The following is a 13267-nucleotide window of genomic DNA, read 5'->3' as shown; positions in this document are numbered from 1 at the left end:
TGCCTTATTGGTTTGTTGGTGCTGCTGGAAGTTGTTGTTAATGTTTTTTAAGAGAGTCCGAAGCTATTTATTGTCCCATCAGATCTTGGGATAATAGCATAATGAAATTCATTTTCACTTTCAGATGTGGCCAATGTGCTAGAAATCACTAAACATGCTGAAGGTCTTGTAAAGGAAATGGTGAAAAAATATAGAAATTTCTTCCTAGATCAAGAATGAAATTTTATACAAGTGTCCAGCTAGGACTTTTAAAATGCTAAATTAGATGAGCTGTAAGTGTTAAGCATCTGGGGGCACTAACAGTCCTATGAAACTGATAAATGTTTGATGTCTGTCATCAGCAAATTTCTCTCACTGAGCTGTTGTGATATCATGGATTTTCTAAAGATGAATATGTTAGCCACACAGTTTTGACAAACCCTAAGGTTTGTCAAAACTGTGTGGCTAACATATTCATCTTTAGAAAATTTAATGAAGAAAGTGTTTGGTTACTGAAGTGTGGGGAGCCAAATGGCAGGAGAGCCAGGTGGTATGGAATTTAAAGAACAGAGAATCTAGAGACAGGGTGTTTTGAGCGAAGGGAGCAGGATAGGAAGAGAGCAGGGGACAGGAGGAGGCATGGGAAATATCAGAGACAAAGCCAGAGACAAAGATTTTATGCTTACCTCTACCATTACATTGCCCATAGCAGTGCAAAAGAAATTGGTCTGGTTTGGTTGCCTAGCTAAACCATCATGGTTTAGCATAATGGGAGAGAGCAGCCACAGGCCTTGCGCTTGCGTGCTCCCCCCCTTTTTTCTGGTGTGGTCACATGTAGGATTTCAGATGGTTTCACATACAGGTTTTTTTTTTGTTTATTTGTTTATTTCTTTATTGAATTTATATATCGCCCTATACCCGGAATTTTGAATTAACTGCAGGTTGTTCTGTCATCCAAACCAGGCAAAATCAAGTTAATATTAACTATGTTTTTGTTTAGTTTTTCAAAAAAAGAAGGCAGCTTTATCCATAACCAATTGGTTTTGGCAGATATGCCGTAAGTGATCCATTCATATTGCTGATTTTGTCCCTGAAAGCAGGGATGCTTGCTTCCACACAGACATCCTGATTACCCTATGCATTATTAGCAGCAGTGCCACTGATAGGGTGCACATTTTTGTGGGTCCAACATGTAGAGATTCACTCCCTAGAATGGCTTCTGTTTCTAGATCATGTTAGAGCTAGATAAGCAAGATAGATTGTTGGAGGTGGAGTGGAATGTTTAAATAATCTGAAGCGTTTATACTCACAAAACCATGTGAGGGAGTTGTGTATCTGACAGCACCCACCTTGTCTGTGGCAGAGCTGTGAACTGGTTTGGGCTACACCATCAATGCTTCTGTAATTTTTATTACCTTATTATCTTTAAACAGACTTGCAGAAGGAGAACAGATCTTGTCTGGTGGTGTGTTCAACAAACAGAAAAGCCACGATGACATTGTGACAGAGTTTGGTGACTCTGCATGCTTCATGCTTTCGCTCCTGGGGCATGTATACTGGTATGACTTTTCTTTTTTTAGGGACATGCTATCTCCCCTAGATTCCTCCTTTTCCCAAAACATTTTTGCACTGCTGCTTGTAGGTGCGCAGTTCTTAGCCCTCAGTTTGGAGACATACAAATTTCCCTAGCAAAAAGCAGCATAAAAATTGTCCTGCATTTCAATATGTTTTGGGCTCACAAATAGCTAGTCAAGATTTATTATTGCTTTTGAACATTCCCTTCCCCCAACTTTGAGAAGGGACAAAATCTCATCCTTGACATCCCTCTGAGTTTCAGAGGCATTTGCAAGCAGTAAGAAGGCTTGCTATTTGGCGGCTGCGTTGAGAGCCAACCAGGAGGTCAGAGCGTGCTACTGTCCTCTTGCAGAGCCTAGGGAAAGGGTTAGTCTGTGATCTTGCAATCTGCTTTGGAGGTATTTGGAAAGCTTCTAAATGCCCCCAGAGTCCAGTCAGTGGCGTAGCGTGGGTTGTCAGCACCTGGGGCAAGGCAAGTAATTTGCGCCCCCTAACCCGTGGATTTGCGCCCCCTAACCCGTGGATTTGCCTAACCCCCCAATGTTGCGCCCGGTGCGGCCGGCCCCCCCTGCACCCCCCACGCTACGCCACTGAGTCCAGTGCAAGTTCAGAGAGTAGCTACCATGTACTCATCACTGGATAGAATATTTCTGGACCTTTGCTGGTCCCTGGTGCTAAAGTAGAAGGATTGATAAAGATGTCTTCCCTTGGGCTTCCTGCTCATTTTGAGGTAAGAAATTCTCTTCCAGAATGGATGTGAAGCAGTTTAAGCAGTACCATTCTTCAACAACAACAACAACAACAGAAACCGGTTTTCCTGTTGTTTTTACTGAAGCCATGTAGAAATGTAGAGTTTACATATTGTGTATGGGAGATGCTCAATTTGGAAAAATACAAATGCCCCCATTTCCATGCCACCTAACAAAATAATGGTAGCTGATTGCAGGAGATATTTCTGTGGTTATTTATGCAAGCTGTAGAAATAGCTTGTTCTCGTTTTCCTGCAGAATCTCTCCTCATTGTTTCCCCCTCCCTCTTTCTCTCTTAACAGCAAGACAGATCGGCTTGCCAAAGGATCTGAATGTTACCAAAAGAGCCTTAGTTTAAATCCTTTCCTCTGGTCCCCTTTTGAATCACTATGTGAAATAGGTAGGTTTTGCTTAACTCCTTCCCTGGAAATAGATGGGTTCTTTACCATCCTTTGGAATTCATGGTTTGGGTTGGAGGGAAGGTATAAGGAGACCTCTCACTGATTTCATCCAGGTCTACTGAACAATTGAATTCTCTTATGGCAGCAGCGTATGATGTGGAAAACACTTTTACAAAACTTTTTCCTTGGCGATTACCTTTGAACCTGGGATTGAGCAAGAATGGGACTGGATACTTCTGGTTGCTTTTCCTCCTCTCTCCGCAGAAATGACTTCATTGTTTTTGTTAATGTATTCCACACAAGCATGGAGTATGTATATTTCAACTCCCAGTGTCTAATCCATGCCTTTCAGGGTTCTTTCTGGTTTATTTCCAGCAGTGAAGCCAGTTGTACAATCTGAATATTTTTTTTAACTTGGTGTTTCATTGTATCCCATCTCAAGGGACTGGCGGATAGATAAGTAAAATAGAACCAGATCCTCACAAACACTAAAATGAAATATAACATACGAAGTGAAACTGTGCAGCTGCTGTGCCTGCCAACCAGACTGTGGAATCTGTTTTGGTAGCACACAGTTGGTTTCCTGTTCTGGAAAAGTGACAAAGTATCTGGTTTCTCTGGAGCCTGAGAATTCATGCTATCTCATCTTCTTTTTGCCATAAACTTGACTTTCCCCATGTTACCATTTTATCAGCATATGACTCTTTAAAACAAAACAGAAATGTTGTGTTCCAGGTTTTCAGCTGATCTTTTAAGACTTCTTCAACCCCCCTGAGTTGTTTCCCATTGCCTGGAGCCAATCTCACCATGAAGTGACTTGAAGCGGTAGTTACGTTGTGACAGGTGCAAAAGGGGCAGGGCCACAAGCAGGGCATAACAGCCTCATTGGCAGTACCAGGGCTAAGCTGGTACCATGCAGCTGTTTGGCCCCTCCATTGGTTTTTTGTACTAGGGGCATGCATGCCTATGTTTCAGACGGAAAGGTGAGAGTGGTTTTGTGGCATTTGCAGGCTGGAGGCAACCCACGAGTGCATTTGGTTCCTTCTTACTTGATGCCCTCTCAATCTTTGCTTCTGCCAGGAAGAGTTGTCTCACAGTTGTCTTGAGCTTGCTTGCATCAGAGCTGTTCTTTGATTGTGTGTGCTATCACAGCATGCCTCCTGCAAGTTTCTGACTCAAACATTCAGGTTTATGCCTACTTAGGATAGGGTTGCCATATTTCAAGAAGTAAAAACCAGGACACCCCAAAAGTTGTTCAGCTTTTTTTAGGGGAACACCCCCCCCCCCATTTTAAAATCCCCCCAGACGTCAGTTCCACCTTCGAAATCCCAGTAATGTCCGGGAAGATCTGGACGTATGCCGGCCCTAATTTAGGAACATTTTGCTATGGATTGCCAGTCATTTGTGTTCATGGTGTGTAAGATGCCCATGCCAATACTAATAGGGTTGTGGAAGAGGGCAGTTGCTGGAGCCTGCTCTTTGAGTTCCTGTGATGCATGGTGGGTTATTTCATTTTTATGGAATATGTATAATTTATATAATTTATATAAAAGGGCCCAAGATGAAAGGTGCACATTGGTGTTGGACTGTACATTTAACAAAACTAAGTAGATCATGATGCTTCCAAACTGCACAACTCCTGCTAGGATATTGCTTGGAGGATAGACTTGTCAATGCTTATTAGTCATAGTAGCAAAATGAAACTTCTGCATTTGGAGAAAATCCATTTCATTGCACATAATACTGGGAACCAACAACAGGTGATTGCCATTCCTACCATGTCCACTTGTGATCTTCCTGGAGGCATTAGTTAATGAGACCTGTTTGGGAAGGATAGGAAAAATATTGTCAGGGCTGCCGCCCAGTCCCAGCTCACATAGGACCAAGTCAGCCAGCGTTCAGTTTCAAAGAGTCTTTATTGGATTACAGGTTCCATTTCCAAACTGCAACGTGCAGCCCTACTTCTTCTAGGTCAGAACGACGAAGACCCGTCTGAGTCTCCGCCTCTAGCGCACCAGCTTAATACCCTAGCCTTGCTCCACCTCCTGCGCCTTTCCTTCCGTCTCTGGGTCCTCCTGCCCCCCTGGGTCTCTCCTTTCCTACTCTCTTCTGACGCGGACCCCCCTGACCCTTCCGCCTCCTTGCGGCGGGCTTTGGGACTCGGTTCACTCTCTGGGCTGCTGGCTGCGCCAGCTTCCGTTACATTTGAACTTGGCGCGCGCGCCCAACTCTCCACTTTCCTCTTGATCGTTTCCTCGCTCCCCGAGGTGGGCGTGACTACTCCTGACTCATGCCCTCCCTCCTTCTGAAAGTCTCCGGAGCCCGATATCTGGTCCCCTTTCTCCCCGCTGCTCCCGGCTGGGAACGTGGGTCCCGATCTCCAACTGCTGCTTTCTGATCCCTCTCTGGACCCTTCTTCCTGGGGTGTCCCCCTGCTCTCCCCCCTTGCTCTGGCTGCTGGCGCTCCCTTCTGGGAATCCTCGGACTCGCTAGACAGGCTCGGTGATCTCGGGTCGTCATCCCCACTCATCCTTCCTTCGTATTCCTCCCCCTCGCTCTCTGTCTCCTCCCTTCTCTGCGTCTCTGCTCCTGAACCCCTGACATCCATCCCCCCCTCGAAGCCCCCCCTTCCCCCCTCCCCGCTTTCAAGGGTGGTTGGTGGGTGCTCCGTCATCACGGGAGTGAATGTCGGATACAGTTCGCTCCCCGTTGCTGGCCGCCAACTGAAGACCTCCGAGTCTTCCTCCCCGCGTTCGTCAACGGTGGTCTCCTCCGCCTCCATCTCGGTGCCGCCGTGCTCGAAACCAAGGTCCTCCCCGCAAACGTCCATGTCCGTCTCTGCGTCTGTCGCTGGACCTGGTGTCTCCTGCCACTTCCGGCGCCACTGCTCCTCTGGCCGATCGTCCCACCAATACGAGTTGTCGGACGCCGAACCCTCCGGTGACCCCTCTGGGGAACGTGTGCGCGGTGCGGGTTCCCCTTCCGAGTCGAAGCCATGGAACGTGCTGGAGGAAAGCGTGGGCGTGAACAACCAGTCGTCGAAGAAGCCCGCTGGCATAGGTCTGTGTGGGAAAAGGGCATGAAACTCATCCTTGAGCAGGGGTTCCTCCAAGGCGTAGTCCGGCACCCAGCTATTAGTACTGGCCCGGGTGCCCTCCCTTGCTAGTAGATATTCTACTCCGTCTTCCCCCCATCTGGAGTCCAAAATCTCCGTGACTTCGTTGATGGGGTCCTGCTGTGGCAATCTTCCCACCTCCGTCCGCTCCGGAGACTGACTCGGTGCCGTTCCTGGTTCCTGGAACCTGTGCGGTGCCCTGTAGGGAGTGAGCACCGACCTGTGGAACACCGGATGCATCCTGGAACCCTCTGGTAGCACCAGCCGGAAAGCCACCGGGTTGATCTGCGCTTCGACTCGGTATGGACCGAGTTGCTTGTGCCCTAGCTTCCTCTTGGCTAACGATCGGGTCGGCACCGCGTGGGCTGCCAACCAGACCCAGTCTCCCACTCGGATCTCCTCGCCAACTCGCCTGTGCTTGTCAGCTTGGACCTTGTATGCGTGCTTCGCCAGCTCCAGCTGCCGTCTGAGTTGATCGTGGACCTCTTGCAACTCAGATGCGAAAGCGTCCGCCGTCTGTGGTTCCCCTTCCCCCACTCTGTCCAGTCCCGGGAAGGTTCTGGGATTCCTCCCATTGTTGGCGAAGAACGGCGTCACCCCTGTGGATACGTGTTTCGTGTTGTTGTAGGCGAATTCGGCGAGCGGCAGGTAATCCACCCACGTCGCCGGCTGTTGATTGGCATAGCATCTCAGGTACTGCTGCATGATGGCATTGACCCTCTCCGCTTGCCCGTTGGTCTGCGGGTGCCTTGCCGATGTCAGGTTGATCTTGACGTTCAGGAAGCCCATCAGCTTTTGCCAGAAATTCGAGATGAACTGGCGTCCGCGGTCGGACAGTATAGACCGTGGCAGCCCGTGCACTTTGAACACGTGATCTATGAACAATTTGGCTGTTTGTTCTGCTGTGGCCACCTTCGCACACGGTATGAAATGTGCCATCTTGGTGAACAAGTCCACCACCACTAGTACAGCTGTCTTGCCTCTCGAGCTGGGTAGATCCGTGACAAAGTCCAGGGCCACCCTCTCCCATGGTTCAAACGGCGTTTGCAGCGGTTCCAGCAGTCCCGCCGGTGGTTTGTGCACCGGCTTGGCCCTCTGGCAGGTGTCGCACCTCGCGACGTAGTCCGCGACTTCCCCCCTCAGTCTGGGCCACCAAAAGTCTCTTGCGACCAATTCCACCGTTTTTTCTGTGCCAAAGTGCCCGGCCGTGGGTGCGTCGTGCAGCTGCTGCAGTACCCGGGCGCGAAGTTCGTCTCCCGGCACGTAGACGGCCCCTTTACGTAAGAGCAAGCCGTCTCGTATCTGGAACTCGTCGCCCTTCGCCGTGCCCTTGTGCACCTCTGCCATCTTCGCCTGCGCGAATGAGTCGTCCGTCAACGCCCTTCGCACCGCATCCAGGTCTACTGTGGCTGAAGCGCACGCCCACGCTGTTGGCGCGAAGATGTGCATGGCCGCCGCTGGCGTCGCCTCTTCGAGGTACTGCGGTTTTCGGGACAGGGCATCCGCCATGATGTTGGTGTCGCCCGGGACGTACTCAATTCGGAAATTGAAGTCAGCAAAGAACTCCGCCCAACGGATCTGCCTCTGGTTCAGGAACCGAGCCGTGCGCCAGTGCTCCAGATTCTTGTGGTCCGTGCAGACCTGCACCGTGTGCTTGGCGCCGATCAGGAAGTGCCTCCACGCCTTGAAAGCTGCATGAATGGCAAGCAGCTCCCTATCCCAGATGGTGTAGTTCTGCTCCGACTTGCTGAGCTTTCTGGAGTAGAACGCCCCCGGCCTCCAGACCCCCTGCGGGTCCTTCTGCAGCAGTACCGCTCCCACTGCTCTATCGGACGCGTCTGTCTCCACCCTCAGCGGTCTGCTGGGGTCGATATGCAGCAGTTGCTCTTCCGACGCGAAGAGACGCTTGAGTGTCTGAAAGGACCGCTCCGCCTGCTCCGTCCAGATGAATTTCTTTTTCTTGGAGCTTAGCGTGTCCGTAATAGCTGCCGTCTGCATCGCGAACCCCTTGATGAACTTGCGATAGAAATTGGCGAATCCGACAAACCTCTGGACCTCCTTCCGGTTGCGCGGGCTCTTCCAATCCAACACCGCACGAACCTTGGCGCTGTCCATGGCTAGCCCCTTGTCCGACAGCTTGTAACCCAAGAAATCCACCTCCGTCGTGTCGAACTGGCACTTCTCCAGTTTGGCGTACAGTCTATGCTGCTGCAGCCACTTCAGCACCTCCCGAACGTCCTGGTCGTGTGCTTGCTGCGAGTCAGAGAATATCAGGATGTCATCCAGAAAGCAGACGCACTTCTTGTAGAGGAGTCCCGCCAACACGTGATGCATAAAAGCTTGAAAAACGTGGGAGCCATTTTGCAATCCAAAAGGCATAACTCTATATTCGTAGGTGCCCAGAGGCGTGAACATGGCTGTCTTCCACTCATCGCCCTCCCTCATACGGATGAGATTGTACGCTCCTCGCAGGTCCAACTTGGTGAACACGCGTCCCTTGCGCACCGTCGCCAGCAGGTCGTCAATCCTGGGCATAGGGAAATCGGAGGGCTTGGTCATTCTGTTTAAGAGGCGATAATCCACGACCAATCTTTTTTGGGGCGTGTCCTTTTTCTTCACGAAGAAAACAGGACTGCCCCCTACTGCGCTGGACTCCCGGATGAAACCGCGCTGCAAATTGTGATCGATGAACTGTTTGAGTTCCTGTAGTTCGTCCTCAGACATGGAATATAGCTTCCCCTTCGGCAGCGTCGCCCCTGGCAGGAGGTCAATCTTGCAGTCATATTGCCTGTGCGGTGGTAGCTTGTCTGCCTCTTTCTCGCAGAAGACCTCCAGAAAGTCCGCGTATTTGTGGGGAACTGCTTGCAACGTTCCCAACTGCAGTTGTGAGTCCTCCTCCTCCCCCTCCTGCCTGGGCAGGATGCAGTGTTCTGCGCAGTAAGAGGAGCCGAAGATCAGCTGTCTCTGGTACCAAGCCAGCGTTGGACTGTGCCTGTCCAGCCAACTCATGCCCAACACAATGGGCGTGTCCGACAGTCGGGTGACATTAAAACTGATGACTTCCCTGTGGTTACCAAGTTGCATCACCATTGGTGGCGTCTGCTTCACCACCTGCCCCCCTAGCAACTCTCTGCCATCCACTGTGACGACTTGCAGGGGCAGAGTGGCAGGCAGCAGCTTTATAGCGTGCTGCTCCACAAAATCCTGTGCTATAAAGTCTGCGTTGCTTCCAGAATCCACAGAAAGCGGCACTTCGATGGTGACTCCATTGGGTAGCTGGAGAGACGCTGTGAGTTGCACTACTGGTTTGGGTGGGAGGGGGTCCGTGGGTTGCAATATCGCTGGGGACTGCTTCACTGATGCGTCTGGCTGGGCCCCAGTGCCTCTGTCTCCAGCCAGACATCGTCGTTTCCCTGCTGGGCTTCGCTGCATTGTGTGGCCACTTTCACCGTTGCGGAGGCTGCAGTGTGCTTGGAGCTCCTCTGGGGACACTCTTTCGCCAAGTGTTGAGGGCTCTCGCATATGTAACACTTCCTGGTCCCTCTAGGAGGTTTAGTCTTGACTGCTGTCGGTGCAGAGGCTCTGCTAGCTGACTGAGCCCTGGCGCCTCCCACTTCCATAGGTTCCACTCCCCCTCCTGGCGGAGGTGTGGATTGCGCACGCGCTGCTTCCCTTGGAACGAAAGAGAAACTTCTCGCTGCTTCGCGCCCTCCACGTCCTTCATCTCTGCACCATGGACGTTCTTCCAGCCTCACCCCCACAGTCAGCGCCCTTTGGACCACCTCCTGCGTGCTTCGGGGCCTCTCCCCCCTCGCAATTTCATCCTTCACAGCAGAGCTGAGACCCTCCCAGAACAGGTCCCTGACTGGGGGCGAGTCCCGGTCCCATTCCAATGCACTGACCAGCGCAAAAAAGCGGGCGTGGTACTGTCGGACGCTCGCCCTCCCTTGTTTCAGTCCATGAATCTCCCGTCGGGCAAGATCCACATCAATGGTAGACAAAAAACATGCATCCATCGCTTTGATAAAGGCATCTGCACTCTGAAGCGCCGGATCTTTATCCCTCCACAAATTGCGCAGCCACGCCTTCGCATCCCCATGCAAATGGGACAGTATAAACCCCACTTTCTCTTGCTCATCTCTAAAGTCTTTTGCCAGCAGTTGCAGTGCGCACATCACATCTGCTCGAAAGTTGGGGTACTGTTGTAAATTCCCATCGAAGTGAGCCACCAGCCCTCCTGCTCTCCGTGCCAACCCAACCCCCTCCGGTCTGGGTCCTGGCTGCCCATGCTTAACCCATGCTTCAAACCTGGCGTGGAGATCTCGGTAGGCGGCTGCCACATCCTCCTCCCTTTTCTTGGATGCCAGTACCTCCGCATTCAATTGGGTAACTGCCTGTTGCAGCGCTGAAACTTTCTCTGCTTCCGTCATCTTTGCCAACCGTCGTGAGCTTGCTCCCACACACCGATCCCCTCCTCCAGCTGCTTCTGTCTCCGCTGCGAGGTATCAGGTGTCAGAAGCTTGAGGGACGGGTCTTACTGTCAGGGCTGCCGCCCAGTCCCAGCTCACATAGGACCAAGTCAGCCAGCGTTCAGTTTCAAAGAGTCTTTATTGGATTACAGGTTCCATTTCCAAACTGCAACGTGCAGCCCTACTTCTTCTAGGTCAGAACGACGAAGACCCGTCTGAGTCTCCGCCTCTAGCGCACCAGCTTAATACCCTAGCCTTGCTCCACCTCCTGCGCCTTTCCTTCCGTCTCTGGGTCTTCCTGCCCCCCTGGGTCTCTCCTTTCCTACTCTCTTCTGACGCGGACCCCCCTGACCCTTCCGCCTCCTTGCGGCGGGCTTTGGGACTCGGTTCACTCTCTGGGCTGCTGGCTGCGCCAGCTTCCGTTACATTTGAACTTGGCGCGCGCGCCCAACTCTCCACTTTCCTCTTGATCGTTTCCTCGCTCCCCGAGGTGGGCGTGACTACTCCTGACTCATGCCCTCCCTCCTTCTGAAAGTCTCCGGAGCCCGATATCTGGTCCCCTTTCTCCCCGCTGCTCCCGGCTGGGAACGTGGGTCCCGATCTCCAACTGCTGCTTTCTGATCCCTCTCTGGACCCTTCTTCCTGGGGTGTCCCCCTGCTCTCCCCCCTTGCTCTGGCTGCTGGCGCTCCCTTCTGGGAATCCTCGGACTCGCTAGACAGGCTCGGTGATCTCGGGTCGTCATCCCCACTCATCCTTCCTTCGTATTCCTCCCCCTCGCTCTCTGTCTCCTCCCTTCTCTGCGTCTCTGCTCCTGAACCCCTGACAAATATTATCTGTGAATGGAATGGTAACTTGGAGGCAAACACGGGTAATTTTGTATGGTCTTACACTTTGTAAAAAGTCATGAAGATCCATGCCTTCAATTAATGCCTTTGTGGTGCTGGCAAGTAGTGTAGCGGTAATTTTTACCACACAGTCTACCAGTGTAAATTCTAATCTGATGGCTTGCAAAATAAGGCCTATTCAATTCTGCTGGATCCTGACTTTTACTCAGATATGGTAGAAAAGCAAAATGTGCACTCCATCTGTCTGTGTTGGAGAGTAAACTGGAGGGAGAGATGCAACTGAGGGCAGGGTTGCCCAAAGCACTTTCTAAAAATTCAGAATCTGTTCAAGGCCCAAAATAGATTTCCAACCCTTGGTTTAGTGCAATGTACCCTAGACTAGATCTCTACCTGCAGGCATCTGGCTGATCACTGTTGGAGAAAGATTAATGCAGGACTAGATGGATCTTGGCACTTCATGTATTGTTAGTGATGCATAGTAAAATAGCTTCCCCCTGGTGGAAATAGTAACATCAGCAGTTAGGTCTCTACTAGCTTTCCTGTAACACAAAGTCTTCAGTAATAATGTGAAATGCATTTAAGGATGTGTTTGTGAAGATGTATGCCATGCTCTAATTGTTATACTTGATGGGTATCTTTTTTAAAAACGCATTTTAAACAACTGGATATTAACAGCACCATGCACCAATAAGTTCAGACAGCAGTTCCATACTGTGCCGCTGTTGGGATGGGGGGGCAACACATAACATTTTAATCTCTTCATTTGTGTCACATTGGAAAGAAGCCTTTTCCCTTACCCCAAATCCCTTTCTCTTCATTCACACAGGTGAAAAGCCAGACCCTGACCAAACATTCAAGTTAACATCTATACAGAACTTCAGCAGCTGCTTGCCTAACACATGCACAACAGTGGTGTCTAATCACAGCATAACCCACAGACAGCCAGAGACAGTTCTTACAGAAACGCCGCAAGACACGCTTGTAAGTTTTTATCAGCCATATTTTACCATCATTGCTTACACTGAGAGTGATCATTGCAAAAAAAAAAAAAAGCGTGCTGCTTTTTCTTATTTTATTTTTTTTTCCATTTCAGGAATTAAATAGACTCAACCTGGAGTCCTCCAACTCTAAATATTCCTCCAACACAGATTCCTCCATCTCTTATATTGATTCGGCTGTAATTTCACCAGATGCTGTACCTCTTGGATCGGGAACTGCCTTCTTAACTAAACAGGCTCAAAACAAACCAAAAACTGGCCGGAGTCTTCTGGGTGGACCAGCTGCTCTGAGTCCATTAACACCAAGGTAAAAAAAGAATCTGAAGTATCCTCAAGGCTGCCTACTGAAGATGACTATAAGAAAAACAGCAGAGTCCTGTGACACTGTAAAGATTAGCAAAATTACTGTGGCATAAGCTTTCATGGATTAGAGCTCACTATTTTAGATGCATAGTCACACACATTGGTGCAGGAAACCCAAATATTTTGTAGTAGGGGCTATGATATATTAGAGGTCCAGAGGATCTGTGACATCTGTATATAAAGTTTAAATGTGTACAAGAACCATAACCATTCACAGCAGCAGTAATTGGTGACTACATATTCTTCCCAGATTTGCTAGGTGGTAGATAAATCCATAGGTCTGATTAAGACCTAAATTAATAGAGTAGAATTTGCTGACAAACTCTGGTTCAGCTATTTCTCTGAGAATAACTCCCTTTGCACTCTTTTGGTGGCTTTCAAGTCAGTAGGATAATGTTTGGAGAGACTTGAAATGTTATTCCACCGATTTATAAACGGTGCCATTTTTAAGTGATATGTGTGTCTCTTTTTATTCTCTTGGACAGAGACAGAAAAGTTTGTCCTGCCACTGCCTGCATAAAACAAAAGATCCATTTCTAAATTCTCCCCTGCGTTCATGTGTTTATGCCTCTGCTGAAGTGTACAAATGCTTAAGATGCAATATCAGAACAGTCCTGTGCATGTTTATTCAGAAGCAGACCTCGCACTGTTCAGGGGGGGTTGCTTTAAGTTTAGGATTGCAGTCTGAGTCTGTTAATTCACATTTTTTTAGTAGTTACTGCTGTAATAGAAAAATATAGCTACATTTCAGGAATTGATATAAGAAGTGGGG

At 49.8% G+C, this 13267-nt stretch overlaps 1 protein-coding gene across 4 annotated transcripts in view; it reads left to right on the top strand.

Moving 5' to 3' along the window:
* The window catches only part of CDC27 (cell division cycle 27), a 33972-nt gene that overhangs the window by 8266 nt on the left and 12439 nt on the right, over window positions 1–13267 (top strand). For all 4 annotated transcript variants that reach the window (XM_083471637.1, XM_083471636.1, XM_083471635.1 and 1 more), the window contains exons 4-7: window positions 1413–1538; window positions 2606–2703; window positions 11961–12115; window positions 12228–12439. In XM_083471637.1, the coding sequence (XP_083327763.1) occupies window positions 1413–1538; window positions 2606–2703; window positions 11961–12115; window positions 12228–12439 (591 nt within the window). The remainder of the gene's footprint in view (window positions 1–1412; window positions 1539–2605; window positions 2704–11960; window positions 12116–12227; window positions 12440–13267) is intronic.

The sequence above is a fragment of the Podarcis liolepis genome (assembly GCF_965112155.1).
Source record: "Podarcis liolepis genome assembly, chromosome: 13".
In the NCBI taxonomy this organism is placed as follows: domain Eukaryota; kingdom Metazoa; phylum Chordata; class Lepidosauria; order Squamata; family Lacertidae; genus Podarcis; species Podarcis liolepis.
The sequence above is the reverse complement of the archived record's forward strand: the minus strand, read 5'-3'. Positions and strand labels throughout refer to the sequence as shown.